Source organism: Elgaria multicarinata, chromosome 15 (assembly GCF_023053635.1).
Source record: "Elgaria multicarinata webbii isolate HBS135686 ecotype San Diego chromosome 15, rElgMul1.1.pri, whole genome shotgun sequence".
NCBI classification, from domain to species: domain Eukaryota; kingdom Metazoa; phylum Chordata; class Lepidosauria; order Squamata; family Anguidae; genus Elgaria; species Elgaria multicarinata.
Genome location: NC_086185.1, coordinates 32,696,404 through 32,718,595, shown reverse-complemented (window position 1 = coordinate 32,718,595; position 22,192 = coordinate 32,696,404). Strand labels below are relative to the sequence as shown.

Sequence of the window (22,192 nt, the reverse complement as noted above, 5' to 3'; positions counted from 1 at the left end):
GAATGACCCCTCCCTTTCCCCGGGATATCACCCTACCCTTTAGGCATGGTTTTTCCACAGTCTCAGGATGATCTCGAGACAGTGGAAAGTATGGCCCACCATCACGGTTTGTCACAGCTCCTTGAGGTTACTCATGAGGAGCTGGGAACCACGCTCAGGGTGCAGAGCTCCTCAGGAGTTCTGCGCTCATCAGGTGTAGGGTGGACTGGGATTTCTTTTTTAAAAAAACCTTTCAGCGCACGAGCGCTCCCTCTGTTTGTTTGTTTTTTTAAAAAAACAAAATAGTGGGCATGACATCCTGTTCCTCTGAGGCTGTCGTGCACTGCGTGTAAACAGAGGGGGAGATCTCATGATAAAAATATCACGAGATCCTCACCCCTCCGTCACACTAGACCCGTAGGTCTAGCTGAGGCCATGGATACCGCAGCTCTGCTTAAATATCTCCAGCGAAAGAGATCCCACCACCTCCCGAAGGAGTCGGTCCACTGCTGTACAGCTCTCAGTGTTAGGAAGTTAAGGCTCATGTTCTGCTGAAATCTGCAGCTTCCACCCAGAAAACAAGTCTTCTTCATGGTAGTCGTTCAGATTTGAAAACTGGTTTCATATCTGCTCTTGGCCTTCTCTTCTCCAGGTTATACACACCCAGTTTTTTCCACCATTCCTCATAGGACTTGATTTCCAGGTTGCTTTCCCCTGGATGCACCACAGCTTGTCAACGTCCTTCTTAAAATGGGAAACTGAACACTAGACTTCAAATGAAGCCTGACTAATGCAGAATAGAGGGGAACTATTACTTCCCATGATCTGGATGCTATGCTTCTGTTAATGCAGCCCAAGATTGCATAAGTTTGTTAAACAGCCACAGCACGCTGCTGGCTCATATTCAGCTCATATTCACTACCTGCTAAGCAATTTGGGATCCGGATATTTAAAGCACTGCTTCCTCCCATATGAACTTGACTACTATATTCAGGAGAGAGGCCATCCTTGGTGTCCTACTACTATTGTTACAATTTTGTGCCAAAACACAGAATCCGTGAGATTCTCTTATTTCTCACCCACCAAATCTAGATTCTTTCTTGCTCAGCATAAGCAGGCTGATTTCTTCAGCTTTGCTCATCAAAGTGAGTGTTAATAACTAGTTAATAGTGAACTACCAACTACTGAAACATTCTATAGTTTGACTGGGGCATGGCTCTGTGACTATGCACCTGCTTTGCACGCAGCCCAAATCCAAACCCCAGCATCTCCAGGAAGAACTCCCGCCCGACACTCTGGAGGGCCAATAACAATATGGAGCTGAACAGGCCCAGGGTCTGACTCAGTTATAATGCAGAGTTCTATGTGCCTGTTCTTGAATGTGTTTTATCTTTCTGTGGGTTAGAGAGAGGGAGGAACTTGTGAAAGGATTACAAATGGGATAATATTGAGCACTAATTTACAGCACGTGTTTTCACAATTACTTTAAAGCTAACACTAAAAACAAAGAGAGAACAAGCCAGGCAGAAAAGATTAGCATGACCTGGAAAGGAGAACAAACATGCAAGTTAAGAGCATTCCTTTTTCCTGCTTGTCCCAAACAGAAACGTAACACCATGCAGTGGCTGCTGGGGCCCACTGGTGCTGGTGGGGTGGAACACAGGACACCTCACAGTGGGTGGAGCGCAGGGTCTCAGTAGGTGCAGCCAAGGCAGCAGCTCATTGCACAGAAAAAGGAAACTGAGGCAAATTAACTTTGTGTTTGTGTCATACTTGCAAAATGGAGGTTTGTGGGGAGGTCTACACATCTACACACAAAAGCAGCATTTTGCGTGTTCAGGATGGTAGCAATGGTCTCTTTGCAACCTTTCCTTGCAAAACTGACCCCCGGTAAGGCAAGGGTGGGCAACCTGTGGTCCTCTAGATGTTTTGGCCTACAACTCCCATCACCCTCTTTACCAGCTATGCTTTCTGGGGCTGATGGGAATTGTAGGCATAGCATTAGCTGCCCCATAACTCATATACAAATGGGTTTTCTTTTTTGTCTTCACCATCAGGATACATTACCAACCATTGAGTAGAATATGTATTTTCCCACCTCTTGGCATTTCAGCTAATGGGAGTCCAGGAACAATAATGTAATTCTTGTGTCTGATGGTGTGCACTACAGATTTACATTCCCCTTTCTGAGACACTGGCCCTGTTCTGAAGACACCTTAAACCACAGTGGTTAAGGCTGTTTTGTTAACAAAAAAGCCTTAACTACGGTGGTTAAAGCCTTAACCACCAAGGTTTATGGTGTTTTCTGAATGCAGCCATTGTTCCAGCACTTGGGTTTGTGAGCACTGGATAGGTGAAGTTTGTTACCCACTGCTCTCGATTTTGGAAATTATTTATTTATTAAAACATTTGTATCCTGCCCTACTGCATATCACAAGGATCTCAGGGCAGCTGCAGCCTTAACTGTTGTGATGAAGAGGGAATTTCACCAGGTGCTGCATCCATACAAATGACACCTGCTGAAATTCCCTTTTCTGCACAAGTGTTAAAGATACAGGAGCCCTGGTCTCCTTCTCATGGGGTCATCCTATTTCTTATGATAATAGCACAGGGTTGCACAAACACTTAACATGTCAGCTGGACTAGGGCACCAGTATCTGCAGAGAAATGATTGAGAACAACAGGGCCAGGGCCTTATGCAAGCACCTATGAAGAAGGCCAGGATGGGTGGGTTTACATGATAACAGGGGAGTGTGTCCATGTACAGGGGCTGCTGCTTGATAATTTAACTGAAGAGCCCCAATGGATAACCAACAGGATGAGCTCCACTCCTGCTCTCACCATGACCTAGGCTTTGTTTTAAAGCAGGTATGAGGGGTCTGGTCCTTCAAAAACAAAACAGACTCTAGTTGGACCTTAGGGCCAAAGAGCTTCTTGGGAGTTTCTTTAGCTTTTTCCCAGGAGAGTAACATTAGGATTGCAGGAAGTTTCTATCTCTGTGTTGTTGTGTTTGGCAGGGAAATGTTCATCTCTAGTCTATGCCACCCCTGTTGATAATATGAAAGTAACACAAATAGGATTTTTGGGTAGATATCAGTATGATTCAACCAGTCTCATGAATGCCCTGAAGCAACTCCAAACTACAAGCCATCATTAACATCCCGGAAAACGTTTCATAAGAAGCTAGAGTTGACATGCTGGATCAAAGATTCACTTACAGTGCACCTGTATACATATCTACTCAGAAGTAAATCTCACTTGGTTTAATGGGGCATACTTCTAGGGCAGTGGTTACAGGGTCAGTTTTGGAGTCAAGCCCCTGGGAAACAACCAAGTAGATATGTTGTTTGCCCACAGCATCTGCTAAACAGAGGAAGATGGATTTTGAACAGGGAAGCCCTGTTTAATTTTCATGGTGAATAGCTGCTATCTTGTGAAAGGGGATGAAAATTATGCAGAGCGTTTGTCCACTGAGCTTTTTGAGAAAGAGGGGGAGGAATAATGTCTCTTGTCCCCCTTACCACCCCATTTGTGGTTTATGAGCCTCTCTGTAGATTAGCAGGTGCCCTCATGGCCATTTCCCCAAAGTGAGCTGAACCCAGAGTTCCCATGGAACGTGCGCCAATCCAGCCCCACCAAAAAGGAGTGAAGGGAGTTTGGCTCACAGTATTGCCAAATGGGGCTGCTTAACAGGCCCTGGGAGAGGATGAAGCAGGGCTTTGAAATGCAGCCGAGCACTGCAGGCCAACGAACCGGCAAAGGATGCAACTGTGTTTCCCCTCGTGGATGAGGATGGAGGAATGGGCAGGCAGGCAGGCAAAGAGCGCACCACCACCACCACCACCACCACCACCATCACACCCCTGTTCCTGGTTCATCTGCAGGTTGCCCCTTCTATTGCTCCCCTCTCTCATGTTCAAAAGAATGAAATACTTCCCACATGTGGGAGGCTCTCTTGTTGGCTTCTTTCTGTACTTTTCTGTTCATTTGTTAAGTTTGCATTTTCATCCTGCTTTTCAGCCTCTTCTCTCCCCACACCAAGCCCTCCAAGGTTGTGACTGAGATGGTTGAATTCTATTAACGTTGTACAGGCTGCTTTAGGGCATGGTCAAAATGAGGGATACCAATCTAATTCATTAAATAAACCACCCTTCCAGTCTGGAAAGCCCAGTGTTGCATCACTGATGACTCCGAGTGTGGAGGAGTCCCTTTCTCCCTCTCCCTGTGCTCAATACCAGGCACTTGGGTTTATCTGGTTACCGGCCACTAATTCTTAAGGTTACTTATGTCTGGTAAATGCAGCCAGTGTGATTAAATACCTGACAGGGACATGAACAACATAGTCCCCAAATGCCCACCTTGCAGAGCTATTTACTTGCAAATTCAAAACAGCTGATGGTTCTTAACAGCCCATTAATTTGAACACCTGATGATGTATGTTTTCCACCTTAACCCCCTTGACATGTGAGGCTGGTAAGGGAGAACTACCTGCTGGAGTCTGGACGTCCCTCATCCAGGCTCACCTCCACCTGGCAGGCAGTGTAACTGAATAGCACGACAGACCTTGCAAGCTAATCCAGGAGTGGGTCGGAAAAAGCGAGTGCTTCCATTGCTCTAATTCTCCCCTCCCCCCTCCCTGTATTTCTCAAACCTGCTGCACAAAACAGGAGAGTTGCTTGTTTATAGCCATTCCCGCCATTGCTGGGCTGCATTATCACAGTTTTGCAAATGCATCACCAGCTGCTATAAAAGCAAGGCATTGGGCAGGGCAGAGGCTGCTCCCCCAGACACGGCTTGGACTGGGAGACCGGGAGGAGAGATTTGCTTAGAGGCTGGGGAGATAATAACTTTGCAAACCCCAGCAGGGCTCTCAGCTTGAGGGCCAACACAATGGAGCATTTCCCCAATGACTGTTTCCTTGTCAGAGAACCCCACAATCCTATAATACACTCAGCAACAAAGAACATTTGAATTAGCAAGTGTGTGTGTGTGTGTGTGTGTTTGTGCAAGCCTACCAGCTACTAATGAAGACTCCTGAAACTCATTGTGGGCTGTGTTTCACTGCTGCCAGTCTCTTTCATTGCCATTACACTGTCGTTAGCCTAACTGGCAACTCTCTTTCACCAGCTGTTAGATGCCATTCTCATTGTAGGCCAGTTTTGTCCACTTGGCTCTGGGTCATATTCTAATTCCCCACAGCCAAATCAAATGAAAATCCAGAACTGCCATAGATGATTCATCAGGCATTGATCTGAAAATAACAGCATTGAAAATATAAAGACCCTTTGATACAGAAATGAAGTAGAAAGCAAGTTGTCCTGGTGTGCTGCTCTGTTATTGTCTTTCTCATATGGAGTGTAGCCCATAAAAAATAGTTAAGTGGCTACATGGTGAAGGCAAACATGAGCCAAGATGCAGCTTCAAAAAGAACCCAAGAATGTGTAAGATTTTTTTGGAGGTAAAAATCTGTAAAACTTTGATGCCAAAGAGGCAGTAGGTTTAGCAGGAAAAAAGGAAAGGAACCTCTCGTGCAAGCACTGAGTCATTACTGACTCTTGGAGGGACGCCAGCTTTCGCTGACGTTTTCTTGGCAGGCCTTATAGCGGGGTGGTTTGCCGTTGCCTTCCCCGGCCGTTATTACCTTTCCCCCAGCTAACTGGATACTCCTTTTACCGACCTCGGGAGGATGTCCGGCACCAAAACTATTTTCAAGAAAGGATGATAGTGCTCGCTCAGCACATTCTTTCAATTGTTGAAAAAGAATATAAAGGAATTGTTTTTTCTATTAGGTGTTACTGGCTTATCAAGTGCTAAAATAAAAGAAAGGAATGTTTCTTGAAATACAAACCCACAAGTTATGAAATGTAAATCATATTTTAAAAAACAGTTCTTTGGTTCTATATGGTTTATGAAACTAAGCAATCTCAGAGTTCTACCAGCTGTCCTTGCTCTGATAGTCCTCAGATATTCAAGTTGATTTGACAATGTGCTTGGTGATGTAGGGAGGGAAGCCAGAGTCCATGAGGGCTGCCATTGCTAGAAGAGTGTTTCAAGCAGTGGCCAGAGCAAGTTGGAGACAACCACCATCTTGCTGTCAGCTGCCAGCATCTACTTCATTCTGCCTCTGAATTTGGTAACTCCACTTAGCTGTCATGGCAAAGAGCTAGTCTCCATGAATTTGTCTCCTCCCCTTTTAAAAGGTTTCCATGTGTTAAGAACGTGCTGTATGAAGTAGATCTTCACTGCAACACACCTCTATCTGCATAGGCTTCACCATTCATTGAAATGCTTTGTGTGCAACCTCCTCGCCCCCCTCCAATGAAAGTGACAGTATTTCAGTTGGGGAAGCTTTGGAGTTTCCAAACTCTTAAGGCAAAGTAGTTGGAATCCACCCTGTTCTTTAGCTAGTGCCTGCTAGTATTAAACAGAGAGAAATCACCGGCAGATTTGTGAATGAGACAGACAGACACCACCAGGCGCATATGTTTCAAATGCTAACCGTGAACTTAAGTCTACCGTATGAGCAAGATCGGAATGTATTAGTGCCTCCAAGAAGATTTACGTTCTCTTTTTATCAGGTTTCACTGCATCCCCTTTCCACGGCTATGACAGATGCTCCTGCAGTTCAAGGTTGCTGAACCTGGCCAAGCTGCAAACAAGAGCATTTTATAAGCTTCTCCATTAGGCATATTGACAGAGAAGCCCTTTTAAAGTGTGATTGTAAAAATGCCATTGAGCATCAAGCTGCAACCAAGGCAGTATAAATTATATACCACTAAATTATCCTGTAAATAACATATCCCAAATTATGTGCCTAGAAAAGCAGACCATATAAAATAGCAAAATAGTGTATATTTATTTTGAATAATTAATGGTCTTTGTTTGTCACTGAACTACAGAAGACGCTGTCCCCCTTTCCTGGCATTGCCCACATATTTCGAGCTATCATTGCAGCCATATGGGCTAGATTTCTGCATTCCATGCAAATTCTACAGTCATGGAATCCTGGCATACACACAACCGCTTACGATGAAGATCAAAAGAGCCAGTCAATTAGCAATCTTCATCGGCTGCCTTAGAAGCCGCGTGATTCTTGGGCTGGGCTGGGCTTGCCTTCCTAACTGGGTCAGGAAGCAGGAGAAGCCCTGCGTGCTGAGTCCCTCGCAGCTCTTTCTAGCCCTTCTGGCCTCCTCATCCTGACAGGAATCTCACATACCACATACATTCTGTCAGCTCAAGACTGTTTCCAAGTTAACCCCCACCACCAAATATACATACGATCCTCTTTCACCTTCTGGATTATTATGAGCCAGCAGAACATGCAAGTCAGCCCATTGCAAAGGCCAGGAGTGACCCTTTCTTCTAGGGGACACAATCAGATTTCCAGCCCAGTGGTTCATGGGACTCCTGAGCATGGCAGCCACTGGATAAAAGCTCCCTCCGTGGCTCCAATCAGAATCTGGGTTAGAACCACACCGGCTCTGTCTGTGAAGGAAGACTTTCCAGAAATGGCCCAGGACCTGCTGCTTTCCAAGCCCAAGGCTAAAGGGAGCATGCTTTCAGGGCAATCTGACTCCCCAATCCACTCCAGAGGTTGGTCAGAACCGCATAGATTAATTCCTGGCTCTACTAAAACTTTACAGAGTGCAACCAAGAGTCCCAGCAGACAATCCAATCCAGGAAGTTGCCCTTTGTCCTCGTGGGCTCCCAAAACTCGACTTAAGTGAGAGCTGCAATAGCAACTCCCTCGGGTGTGTTAACGTTCCTCCATTCCCGTCGCAAACGACAGCTGCATGTGAATTACAGGAGGGGCACGGTGACCTGGAAATAGCATAAACCCAGTTCAGCAGCTGCAGCAGAAACCCCTGTGGCTCTCTTCAGCCGTGTTGTCAACATTCTAACTCTGGCAAGCCTTGGGGCCACAACCTTACCTTTTTCTTTCACTTAAAACCACCTCGCATGTAATGTTCCAAATGGTGTTTGCGCTAGCCTTGTAGGAGCACACATTTTGGGTAATTTGGGTGCATTTATCTGTTAATTCCAGGCAATTATAGGAAAAGCTCTGCCTCTCACTCGCGTATTTGATGACATGGGCGACATTCTGCCCCACTCACTGTCCCTCTCTAAAGTGCTTGTGGGATGATGGAACAGGGACATTTTAAAAGGGATGCTGGGGCAGCTGGGGCAGAAGAGGACAAGATGGGTTAGGGAAGAATAGATGCAAAATCCATGCTCTCTAAAATGCTGACAGCCTGTTTCCAAGTTACCTCTCTGACCCATTTGTGGGAGCGATGTGCTCACAAGGGGAGTGGAACGCAGCAGCTGGTAGCTCATGAGTCTGTGCCACTGAGCCATCTGTGACTACAGAGCCTCTGAAATGTACCTTGGCAGTCACAGATGTTGTTGCAGATGGAAGGCTAAAAAAGAAGGGACAGAGCATGTCCATTGACCAGACTGGGCAAACTGGGGTACAGGAAGAGAAGCAACACCTGCCTTGCAGCATTAGTTCAGTGTACCCCTGAGATCTTTTGCACAGATGCCTGGGTGCAACAGGTGTGTGTGTGTGTGTGTGTGTGTGTGTTTCTAGCTAGGTAAGAAGGAGATGCCCATTTGGTTGGTGCTGTTCTAGGAAAAGAGGGAGCCAAAGCAGCCTCACTCTTTACTAAGGGGAAGAGTGTTTTACCTTAAGGAAGGCCCTCCCTATTGCTTGGATTTCTGTAAGTCCATGCTGCTCTCCTAAGAGAGGAAGACCCATCTCTCGTTGAAGAGGCTGCTCCTTGCCTCAGCTGAACCAGCCAGAAATGAACTATATTGGGACAGATATGTTAAGATGCAGCCTTTTGAAAAAACCACATGTCTTTCTCTTTTTGGACAGGTGTGAGCACAAACAAAATCCTTTGGTTAGCTTGGGTTCGAATATTTCTTTGGCTCCTAAATTTAAAGGACACAGTAGAACTGATTAATATATAGCAGCCATAGCCAGAACTTTTCATGTTTCTACAAGTTGCAAAACTATATTCAAGAGACCGACCAATCATGGTTGTAACAAATTCATTACAAATACAGAAGAGTCCCCATTTCTTCAAATCTGATTATACATATCCCACATTTTTAGGCTGTGAAGTATATATTCCCACCACAGCTCAGTCCCAGTGTTTACCCACACAGAGCTATGCTGATCTGTCAGAGGGCTGAAGTCCCCTGCATTCATTTTGCCACAATTAAAGGGGTCCAAGCACTGGGAAGGCCTAGATGGGGTTGTAATCTGATCCAGCATGTCAATTCTGATATTCAGTTCCTAATGAGGGGGATGAAAATGTGAGGAAAAGGCAACTGACTGCTGCAATTAAATGGACAAAATTTAGCTCTTACAGAGGCACAGCTATTCTGTGTGGAGCGAACTGGAGAAACGTGCAAGTGCTTATACCAACATAGCCTGGTGCCAATATATTGGGAGGCCAACCATGCCAACCTCCCCATTTTGTTCTGTACTTGATAGGAATCAAGTTATTTCCTCAGCACGATGTTGCAAGTCTTTGAGAGTCAACATTTATGCAATAGAACAATACTACAAGTAGGATTATCATTTCTTTGTGGGTGGAATTAGCTCACGCTGACTGTGTTCTAGAAAAGGAAGTCCATTGGAATCCAACCTAGTTACAGTGCAATCGTATGCACATCTACTCAGATAACTGCATTTAGGACTTCACATTGGCAACTGGGTGGCATAGAAATGCAATAAATAAATAAATAAATAATAAATTTAATATCTCAAATGAGAAAACAATTCCTTGATAACTGGAAGATGTTGCTCTAACAAAAGTGATTCAATCCCACCGAAGGTAGAAAAGGGCAAATATTTCAGTGAGTTGCTCATTTGCTATTCTGAGCAGATGCATAATTAAGAAACAGGTAAGCACACCTCAATTACATCTTACATTGGAAGCTCATATCCCTTTCTCTGATTTTTATTTACAGAAAGAAGAAAAGCCAAGGTGCACAGATTGTTGGGAGTGAGGTAAGAGGGTCACTAAAATTGGCTATGAAAGAGAGAGGGGAGAAAATAAGAAAAAGAGTGGTAAAGAAAACAAAGCCTTACATGGCTCTATGATGGCCCTCAAACATTGAGGGCAAGAAGCGTCTTAGAAAAAGGAGACCCATTTGAAGGGTCAGAGTCTGTCTCCAAAACCACCTTGTGGGCCTTCATTATGTTCAGTCCAGCTACTGGAACAGAAAAGGAAGGGTGTGTGTGTTGCTTTTTCTTCCTTCCACAATGGAAGCCAGCGAAAAGAAATGTTTTAAGGGCAAGGTCTTTGCAGCCAGTCGAAGGTAATCACTGAACAATTTCTTAACATGAAAGGACCCATGAAGAAGAGTAGGGCTGAACTACACCTTAGCTGACCACACTTGTGTTTGCTGAGTTACCGCACATGTGGACACAGAGGGAGCATTAGCAGGGACTGATCACCTGCAAAATAACCTGCTGCCTGGTTTGGGCTAAGACTGGCTTACTTCTGGTTTTGAAATCTGGTCAGGGTGGGGGAAAACCAAAATAATGTAAACATGGCTTGGTCACATTTGGGGGAAAGTAGTAGCTGATTGAGCACCCCACCACACCCAGCAATTCTCCCCTGCACACTGCCTCAAACCATCCTCTGTCTTTGTCATGCTAATCCAGGGCCTGAAGGGGCATTTCAGGAGACAATCAGCAAGTGGTGGAGAGCTAAAACTATTTGGGACCAGCAAGCTATATTTAGCAATTTATTACATAACCTCTATGGTTAAAGCAGCCAATCTGACGGGGTGCTCCCCTGGTTCACACCCAAGCACCTCAACGTTGTGTTCTTTTCCCATTAGCTGTGGCAGTTTGGAGCCCTAGGGCAGATGGCAAGGGGCAACGACCACCGCTCTAGAGCTGTACTGAACAGAGAAGGGCAATTCCTCAGACATTTCACTCACCTTGAAAATGGCGGTTTTGCTTTGTTTCACTGTATTTTGGGGGGTGAGGCAAAAATCTTTTAGGGGTGGGGGAGAGAACCAGCCAGTGAACCAGCCATCATTTTATCCCCCCGCACCCCGGAAAGCCTTGTTCTAAAGTGCTTTTTTGCATTTTGGGAAATTAAAAGCGGTTGCTGCCATAAAATATGGCTGCCCCCTTGAGCACTCATTACAGTGGACAGTGGCACGGTGTCTGTAAAACACCCTCTTTTACCGCGTGGGAAGAGAAGCAGCTCATTTTATTCGAAAAGTGGTGTTAAGTACCCCTCCAAAGAAAAGAAAATGCCTGAGGTAGTCTTGTTAAAAATATAAACTCACAGTATGCCATTACATGCGTACTTATTTTTAAACCTTAATTATCAAGAAAACCTTCTTTTACATAGCAATGCAATCCCATGCATGCCCAATCAGAAGTAACCCCCACTGTGTTCAGTGGGACTTACTCCTTAAGTAAACATGCTGAAGAATCAATTAAATGGTTAGGAAAAACAAAACAGGGGGAGAGGCCATTCCATGAAACCAGTTTTCCTTGAATTATTGGGTAAATGTCACACTTCTGGGGTCAAATCTTTACAAGGCATTCCCTTGTTTTCATGCCAGTCCCAACATGCTCATGCTTTTCTCACCCTTCCCGTCCAGTTTTTCTCAGGTGCAGTCATTTGGCTTCTATCATAATTTGTGGAACAGGGCAGTTGGCAAGGGGCACAGAGGGAAGGATTACTGCAGCTCCTTCAATTATTCTGCTGAATTGCGCAAGTAATTAATATTTGTTTAAAGGGCACCATTATGGATCTCTTCCCAGAGAGAGCAGGAACTGCCTGCTAGAAGTAAAACTATACCATGAAGGGTATCTCTATAGTGATTTTAATTAAAGACCATATTGTACTTTTGATCACTTGCCCGAACTATGAACTCCATCACACCAGTGTTTAACACATTCTTGCCACGTCTGGTATCTGATATTGCAGCACAGGACTCATATGACGTCGTCCCTGTCCTGTACTCTTTTCCTCCATTTTGCATATTATTTTGGTGTGGGGGATTTAATGTGCCCTTAAGCATCCATGTATTTCTGTCCTACCGCTTTTTCCTTTGCTGGCGGTGTGTCCTTTGAATGGTGTCTTGCTGACGAAAGGGGAGGATGGGGCAGTTCTCCTCCAGCACTCCGTGTCGAATGTTCAAATGAATGGACTTTTTACTGCTCCAACCCCACCCTCATTGCCCACAGAAACGGAGTCCAGCCAATGAAACATTAAATCAGTAAATCACTAGACAACAAAGCTGAAGGCAGGAGGAAGGAGCTGATGTCCGTCTTGGATGTAAATGCAGTTGAAATCAATGGGATTTACTCTTGAGTATGGGAACCAAGCCCGGACAATAAACCAGCTCCACTGAACACACACACACACACCCCTCCAATTTTGCCTTAATCCACCCCTGTGCAGAATCAGAGAGGTGTGTGTGTGTGTGTTAATAGGAAGGAATAACAGGAGGATTAAAAATCCCTATAAAATCCTGGGATTAACTGCTGATTCAAATTTAGCACGCCTAAAGCTCTAAAGTGCTGTCATGGTCCCAAGTTTCATCTCTTTATGTTTAAAAATGAGGGAACTCTAAGCATTTTGGTTAATTCCCATAGGAGCTCCAAGAAGCAAGGGAGGAAGGCTGCCACTTGATCACAATGTCCATCAACAAGAAGAACCAATGAACTGGAGGGGAAGGAAGAGAGGTGGGGTGGGATGGGCGCATTAGCAGCGGGAGAGCAAACAAGTGAAAAGAGAGTTCAATGGCATAGTGATGATTGTGAAAGGGAAGAACACTTGCTGCACTTATAAAACAGCGGTAAAAAGTGCAGAGGCAAACCAGGGGTGAAATATAGGTGTGATGGAGTTCTAAGTGGGTTCCAGTCAATTTCCAAATGGCCTATTTATTTTAGGCTTACACCATTCACTCTTGCACCAAATGAAAACGAGTCCACACAGTAGAAATTCACCATTTTTTAATGTGTCTACTATAAAACTGAGTAAGAGCTCCAAGGGTCAGGATTCCTGAAGCTAAAGGAAGCAGGACTGGCCTGGGCCTTTTTACTCGAGTCAAAGTGGATAAAGCCAAACTGGATACAGCACCTTTCACTATCTGCAATTGTGTGATTTTCTTCTTCTTCTTCTTTAAAGAGTAAGGAGCGTGTACAGGGCCCCAATCCAGACTGGGATCCTGGTGGCAGCATAGGAGATTTTAACCCAGTGATGGTTGGTGGCCAATCTGTCTGGTAGAGCCAAGGAGTCAGAAGAGGCTCCAACAGCCATCTACCCATACCACAGAAAAGGGAAACTGAGGGGCATGAACTTCAAGATCATGAGTGCAAAGGGTGAGGGGATTCACATAGCTACACCAAAGCACTCCTTTGGACCCACATTCTTCTATTCCAGGAACAATTCCCATTGGTCAGAGAATCAAGTGACAAACTCATGGCTGTAAAATCGTGAGGGTGAATCCACACAGCCACACAAAATTATAATGAGGATGATGATGATCCTCCTCAGAGCTCTATAGAAAAGCAGTCTTTGGAAAACTCTTTGCAAATATAAAATCTGCCTATCAAAGTCCTAAAATCCAAACTCAACTCTAAAAACATTTTCAAAGCCATCAACACCTACGCAATACCCATCCTCACATACTCATTCAGAAACATACACTGGTCACACACTGAACTCGAAGAAATAAACAGACTCAATTGCACCTATCTCACAAAACACCACATGCTCCATCACAATTTATGCATTGAAAGAATAACAATCAGCAGCAAAGAAGGAGGAAAAGGTCTGCTGGACATTGACACAATCCACGCTAAACGGATAAAATCACTCAGAGAATTCTTTCACACTAAAAACACCCCCATTAATAAAGTCATAGTAAAAGAAGATAAAAACTACACCCCACTCAGCCTAGCACTACAAAATGAAGACCACACATGACCACTCGCACTTGTAGAGAAAAAAGAAAAATGGGCACAAAAAGCACTACATGGAAGCGCTACAACATAATACAGAACCCACAAATAAACAAAGAACAATTGTACAAGTGATTCGGGAAGGGCGAGCTATTTCTTGAAACAGATGGATTCCTAATAGCCATACAGGATCAAGTTATAGCAACCAAGCACTACCAAAAATACATCATAAAAGATAACAGTGTAACAACAGATTCATGTAGGAAATGTCATCAATCCCAAGAAACAATAGACCATTTAACAGGAGGATATAAAATTCTGGCAAGAATGGACTATATGGACAGACATAATACAGCCTGCAAAAATAATTCACCAACAATTGGCCATCAAATTCAACCTCATCAAGCAACCTACACCATACTATACATACTCACCCAAAACAATCTTGGAAAATGAAGATCATAAAATATACTGGGACAGAACAATTCATACGGACAAGACAATACCTTACAACCAACAAGACATAACAGTTATAGACAAAAAAAGAAAAACACACATACCTCATTGACATAGCAATACCTAATGGCAAAGGTGTTTTAGAAAAGGAAGAGAAGAGAGAAAAATATACACCACTGGCAATGGAATATAAAGAACTATGGCAACAGGAAAAGGTAACAATTATTCCATTAGTCACCGGCATCACATACAAAAACTATACAGAAAACCTTCAGAAACTAGGCCTACCAAAAATACATCCACACCATAATCCAGAAAGCAGTCATACTTAAAACATGCTCAATTGTCAGGAAATGTCTGAACCAGTAAATGACAGCATGACCTGGCAAAGCCTGTCATGTCTTTCTAGAAAAACTGGCACGAGTGAGGAAAGGGACCATCATCATCATCATCATCATCCCAGAACCACATAGAAAAGCATAAAAATGCTTACCTAGCAAGTTCTGAGCATCCCAAAATACATGAGTGTTCCCCCCAAAAGCCCCTCTCCTCTCCATGTCTCTAAGAAATTAAGTGTATGCATGGAATAAGCAAGTTCTGAGCACCTAACATCCACCCCTTTCCACATCCACAGAGCATCCCAAAATGGAAGAAAAAAGTCTTAAGTAACCACAATTAAAAAACTGAGGGAAAGCCAGAGAGCAGTCCAAGGCCCTATACACACTTACTTGGGATTAAGTCCCACATAACTCAGTGGGGCTTATTTCTGAGTATACATGTATTGGTTTGAATGATAAGGTGGACAGAAGAAAGGAAAAATGCCCCCCCAAAGATGGAATTGTTACCAACCATTTAGATCTGGAAGAATACTGGATGGCTATTGCTGCTGTGCTCTCTCTCTCTCTTTCTCCCCCTCTTTTAAATATATGCACAACTCCCTCACTCAGACCCTCTCTCTCTCGCTCTCCCGCTCCTTCCTCATCGCCGCAAGAAAAATAAATAAATAAATGTATGTATGCTGTCCTGCTCTCTGGCCCTCCTGTGCTCTCCCTACATAGAGAATCCCTGCAGAGCTACGTGGCTTATTGTTGGAATTATGACTTGCTTGGGGTGCGCCCTCCCTTGCTGGCTGGGGCTGCCTTTGCCCACGGCAATGCTACATACTGACCTATACAATATTCTATTATGACAATATTACATCTACTTAAATTTGCTCTGTTATCTACTGCCAGCATTTGGGAGGGGTTTGCAGGGGGTGGGGGCAGACACAGCAGCGTGTTTCCTCCTGGGCCCTAGTTTACCACTCTGTGGCCCAAGCAGGGAAAGGCCTCCGGTGGACGCCTGGAGGGCCATTGCCAGTCAGAATACACATACTAGAGATGTCAAGGTCCGGTGGGAAAATAATTAAGGAAAGAGCCACCCCTCTCCCATCTCCCCACACACGCCTTCCCCCCCCCTCCAAAAAATGGGAGAAATTAAACAATTTGGGATTATGAAATATGTCCTTGAATAAATGTTTCAGACAAGGTGTCCATATACTGCTACCTGGTCTTTACACCCTGAAGATGATTTTGATAAACAATATAACTGGAAGGGGTTGGACTCGATGGCCTTATAAGCCCCTTCCAACTCTACTATTCTATGATTCTATGAAGATTTTGATGCAATGCTACAGATGTAAAAGTTCTGGAAATTTTGAAGCCACGGAGATTTTGTTTTAAATCCTTTCTATAACTATCCAGCATAGTTATTTCTTCAATTCCTTATTCCAATTATTGAACTAATGTAAGTTTTACTGAAAGACATTTAGGTTCATTTCCCAACAAATGACTAGAGCCAGCATCTCAAAATATGTGAAGACGATGTGCGTTCCTGAGAGTTTGGGTTTTGTTTGATAGAATTCTGCGTTTCTGGGCTTGTTCTGGTTAGATGCTGTAAAATGAATGTCATTTTAGAACACTCAAATGAGAGAACATCATAGGTCATTCCACCACTTTTACCACATGCAACAGAACAACATGTGGGTTGTCCCAGCTGTTTATTATTATTTTAAAACATTGAGGCTTGGGTCTATGGAATTCACTGCCATAGTTTTTTTAATAAAGTTCCCAGTTAGCTACAAAACCTTTAAGTGCTGCCACTAAAATGAACCTATCATACCTAAAAGAAATTCATAGAATCATAGAATAGCAAAGTTGGAAGGGGCCTACAAGTCCATCGAGTCCAACCCCCTGCTCAATGCAGGAATCCACCCTAAAGCATCCTTGACAGATGGTTGTCCAGCTGCCTCTTGAAGGCCTCTAGTGTGGGAGAGCCCACAACCTCGCTAGGTAACTGATTCCATTGTCGTACTGCTCTAACAGTTAGGAAGTTTTTCCTGATGTCCAGCTGGAATCTGGCTTCCTGTCACTTGAGCCCGTTATTCCGTGTCCTGCACTCTGGGAGGATCGAGAAGAGATCCTGGCCCTCCTCTGTGTGACAACCTTTTAAGTATTTGAAGAGTGCTATCATGTCTCCCCTCAATCTTCTCTTCTCCAGGCTAAACATGCCCAGTTCTTTCAGTCTCTCTTCATAGGGCTTTGTTTCCAGACCCTTGATCATCCTGGTTGCCCTCCTCTGAACACACTCCAGCTTGCCTGCGTCCTTCTTGAATTGTGGAGCCCACAATTCAAGTAGCTTAGTTCCTATGGCAGCATGGGAAAGACACCACCACTAGAGGCAACTTTTCAAAATGAACAAAAATGAAGATGTTTACTAAGGAGAATTATTTTAAAAAGGGAATAAAATGTCACTCTTCAAATAATTCTTAGTTAAAAAATTATATGTTAAATGTTCTTGATTATCATTCTTAATAGTAAGACAGTCTTCCCCAACTAAATAAGCTCTTAATTAGAGATGTAGGGATTTTGTTAGATCCATTCTGCATGGATTAAGCATCTTGTGATCCATTGTCTGCTCAAATTTTAGATTTTTTTCTTTTTGGTTGTACTTGCGTTAATTCACATTAACTAATGCAGAGTAGCACATTTGTGCAAGTGATAATTCTTGAGCGTAATCGGGTGACTTTAGATACCCTGATAAAGGGCATGATCACTACAACTGGGACCCTAACATATATCTATCTCTAGTTTCATTAAATATATGATACATCAATAGTAAAGCAAATATGCTGAAAAGCATCAAAGATTCCTAATCCAAGCCGACCTTACCCCCAAGAGTCATGCCTGCTTCATAGCATTTTCTCAGGCGGCAGGATGGGCAGTTTTTTCTTCGAAACTTATCAATGGTGCAGTCATTCCGGCTGGCACACAGGTACTTCTGTTTACCTAAAGAGATTAGAGACAAACTATGAGTGGAAACAGCAATTGCTTCATTGCCAGAGAACATCATTAGACTACAGATACAAGCTGGAGAAACATTTCATTGGAGCAAAGCCATCACCATCATCATCATCATCATCATCATCATCATCATCATCATCATCTCCAGGTAGGTAATCTGGATCTGCACCAATTAAAACAAAATTCTGTGACACTGCTCTTATGCAGAACAAGACAAGCATATGTCAATTTTGCACCCCCAACTTCTGCTAGTCACTAGCAGGGGCAAAGAAGTATATCCATCACCTAACTACACTGGCCACCCCTCCACATTCTAAAAGTTCACCAGGCATATCAAGAACGTTATCTTACTTTTGGGCCACAACATTTTTAAAAAATGAAAGCTAAGATTTTTGGGATGTTCAATTCTGTACCCAATGAACATGTGTGTGTGTGTGTGTGTGTGTGTGAGAGAGAGAGAGAGAGAGAGAGAGAGAGAGAGAGAGAGAGAGACTGAACAGTAGAAACTACAGCCCTGCATAAGGGTTGGTTTTTCTCACATTTAGCTCAATAGGCCTTGAGCTGACCATGTTATTGGTACCACTTGGGGGGATGGGTTCGAATATGATTTTTTGGCAAGGTATGGATGCCTAGAGATAGAAAATATGTGATAGCAAGACATAATTCTTTGGCTTTTGTGTGTCACCACTCCACTCCCAAAATACCTTGATGTAAATGGAATTTTTTGATAATGTTTAATATTGTGACTTTTATTATTAAACATAACAATTACAGTAATTCTAATTATATAAATAATAAATAATAATTATGATTATAATAATTACACCAATTAAAATATATAAATGTTTTAAGTATTGGTTTTTGTGTGTGTTCAGAGCCGGTGGTGAATGACCATGCAGCATCATCATGAAGAAGACTGAAACAAGCACATCCTGTCCCTCTGATCCCCAATGTATAATTCATTTATGGTCAAATGTCCAACCTGGAGATACGCTGACAAGCCCACAGGACTACTCATCATGGAAAACTCTGTTAGGGGCAGCTCAAGTAAGGAATCACATTCCATTGTTAGACATTGCAAGAAATGTGGAAAGCAAGGCCACAGCTAGACCTAAGGTTTATCCAGGGATCATCCAGGGTTCACCCCTGCCTGAGCCCTGGATCCCCTGTGTGTCACCTAGATGAACAGGTTTGACCCGTGGATGATCCAGGGATAAACCTTAGGTCTAGCTATGGCCCAACACGGTTCCCAAAGTATTTTACCACAGGAAGTGCAGGAGCCTGTTTACTATGAAGAGAGATGTACAGAGTATTAAGCGAAAAGCTGAAGCAAGTGTCAGTGATGCTGCTGGAACAAGCGAGTGCACAAGTAAACGCTTAAACAGAAGAACATCATTAAAGTCAAACGTGTATGCTGAAGAATGTATGTTTTGTGGAAAGATAAAATGCTACAAGGGAACATCAACGTGTGAGAAATTAATCAAGGCCACAGAGCTTAGAGTTGACAAAAGGCTTCGAGAGTGCGCAACCATTAATTGTGATTCAAAGATCTTAGCAGTTTGTAGTAGGAACATAGTGGCTGCAGAAGCCCATTATCATGCATCTTGTTATAAGAACTATACAAGGGTTAAAGCAAAGGAGGAAGATCATGCATCTAACATTCAAACCGATGATCACTACAAAAATATGAGAAATGAAGCATATGATGAACTATTTCAATACATTAGAACTGTGATTATTCCTAACAAAGAGGTAATACGTGTGACGACTCTCACTGAAACCCTTGAAACCCTCATGATACGCAGAGGAATACAGGGAATAGACGAATCAGCCAAGAAGCATATTAGAAGAAAATTGGAATCCGAGTTCGGTGACAGTCTCCATATATTCCCAGACAACCAAGGAAAATTATTGGCCCAACCTGATAGTGTCATGCTACAGGACGTTGTAAGAGAAAACCAGAGTTTGAAAAGAGAATTATCAGTTTTAAAGGTTAAGGCAACAGATATGAACAAGATCATTGATAAAACATCACTGCACATAAGAACAATCATTAAAGCAAACTTGACATCAACACCATGGCCATATCATCCTTCAGACGTTAATAAAGATTTATTTACAGTGCCTGATTATCTTAAACGGTTCCTATTAGGACTTCTGACTGGAGATCCAGAAATCACAAAGCCCTCCAAAAGGGTCACCTTACTTATGCAATTAGTCCTTTTCTAGCTTCATTGGCTGCCAATCCAGGTCTGGGCCCAATTCAAAGTGCTGGTATTAACATTTAAAGCCCTAAACGGCTTGGGGCCAGGCTATCTGAAGGAATGCCTCCTCCCATATGTACCTGCCCAGACCCTAAGGTCATCCTCAGGGGTCCTTCTCTGTGAGCCCCTGCCAAAGGAAGTGAGTCAGGTGGCTACCAGCAGGAGGGCCTTCTCTGCTGTGGCACCCCGGCTGTGGAATGAGTTCCCTAAGGAGGTTCGCTTGGCACCTACATTATATTTTTTTAAATGCCAGTTGAAGACCTTTCTATTCTCCCAGTATTTTAACAGTCTATAAATTAATTTGAACTTGCTGTTTTAAATTTGTATTTTAAATTTGTATTTTTGCACTGCTGCTGTTTTTATCTTGGTTGTGCTTTTATATTGTATTTTATATTATGGTTTTATACTGTTGTTTTAAACTTCAATTGTCTTAATTTTGTAAACTGCCCAGAGAGCTTTGGCTATAAATAAATAAATCAGTCAGTCAGTCAGTCAGGACATTATATATGCAGTGACAAATGGCCAGCAGAAACCCCCAAAGCAATTGTTGCTCTTATACTTCGTAAAAACGCTGACAGGCAATGTTGGAATAATTCGCACTCTAAACAGACTTGGTCATGGAATTTCATACTCACAACTGGAAGAAAATGATACCGCCTTATGTCTTCAGAAATTTGCTGCTACCTTAAATGAGCAAATTGTTCTTACAGCCGCCATTCAGCCCCATGTATTCACTAACTTAACATGGGATAACATTGATAGGCTGGAAGAGACTCTTAGTGGTAAGGGGACAACTCATCGAGTCAACGGTATAGCTGTGCAGCCCAAGTTGTTGGACCACAACCTTTTAAAGCTCCTCTCCCAAGCATTGAGAAACAAAAGCAAAGAACATTGGCCACCACAAATACTGAGGAATTGTTAATGTTTGTTTCTGGTGAACGAGTTGGGCCTCAGCCATTTTCTGAAATGTGGTATTAAAATATGTATGCGAGTCCTTGACATTGGGAAAATAGCTTCAACTCTTGGTGAAAATGTTTGTTGTGCTATGATAGGTCTCCATACGTTTACCGGATGTGACACAGTAAGCGCATTTGCAGGAAAAGGAAAGGTGCATTTAAAATCCTGTCTGCCAAAAGACATACACAGGAAACATTTTCACAGCTCGGAGATGAATGGGATCTCGCTGAAGAACTAATGGACAAATTGGAACAATCTCGTGCTTAGTGCATGCACCAAAATCTTTGGTACATCACGTGAATGACTTGAGATATCACCTATTTTGCGCAAAGAAGGGTGAGATAGACAGTCATCAACTTCCACCTTGCAGGGACTGTCTGAAGTAACATGCCGAACGTGCAAATTATCAAGCCGCTATAAGCAAGAGATGTCTTCTGGATGATCCACAGACACCTAGTCCAATTGGGAGAGGGTGGAAGTTGGAAAAACAAGATGGAGCAGAGCAACTGGTAGTGGACTGGATGGAGGGGCAGCCAGCACCGCAGGCTGTGTTAGATCTACTAGCTTGCAACTGCATTAGGAATTGCCAACTGCCAACATGTGTCTGCTGTCTAAATGACCTCAAGTGCACTGACATGTGCAGACTTCCTGGCTGTGAAAATCAAACAGACGCAGAGAGTGATGACGCCTATTCAGAAGAAGATGATTATGATGAATGTGAATGATAAAATTGTGTTTATGTTCAATCATAACATACATTGCCTATGTAAGATGTAACAACTACTACTATTAGAAATTGTCAGTGAAAATTATGCATATAATCTATATCAATATATAAAGAATACAATAATGTTCTATTATTATTATTATAAGGACTATGTTATTATTATTACAATTAATAATCATAATTATTTTAAATACTATTGAATTTAATCAATATGGTGGAATTAAATTTATTTTTCAAAATATTATGAGAAAATTTGTATGCTATTTATTAAAAATATGAAAAGCATTTTTTGCCTATAGTTGCTAATCCAATAATATCAGACAAAAGGTAAAGAGTTATGACTTGCTATCACATATTTTCCATCTCTAGGCATCCATACCTTGCAAAAAAATCATATTAGAACCCATCCCCCCAAGTGGTACCAATGGCCTAAATTTGAGGTCTTGGCTCATGGCCTACAACAGACAACCTAAAATCCATGATACAAGAAATCAACACTCAGAATACTGTACACTTTATA

The 22,192-nt window shown here is 42.9% G+C and overlaps 1 protein-coding gene across 1 annotated transcript in view; it reads right to left on the bottom strand.

Annotated features, from left to right (window-relative positions):
* Nucleotides 1-22,192, bottom strand: part of AR (androgen receptor) — a 214,257-nt gene that overhangs the window by 49,198 nt on the left and 142,867 nt on the right. The window contains exon 3 of the mRNA XM_063142096.1: nucleotides 17,593-17,709. Coding sequence (XP_062998166.1) covers nucleotides 17,593-17,709 — 117 coding nt within the window. The remainder of the gene's footprint in view (nucleotides 1-17,592; nucleotides 17,710-22,192) is intronic.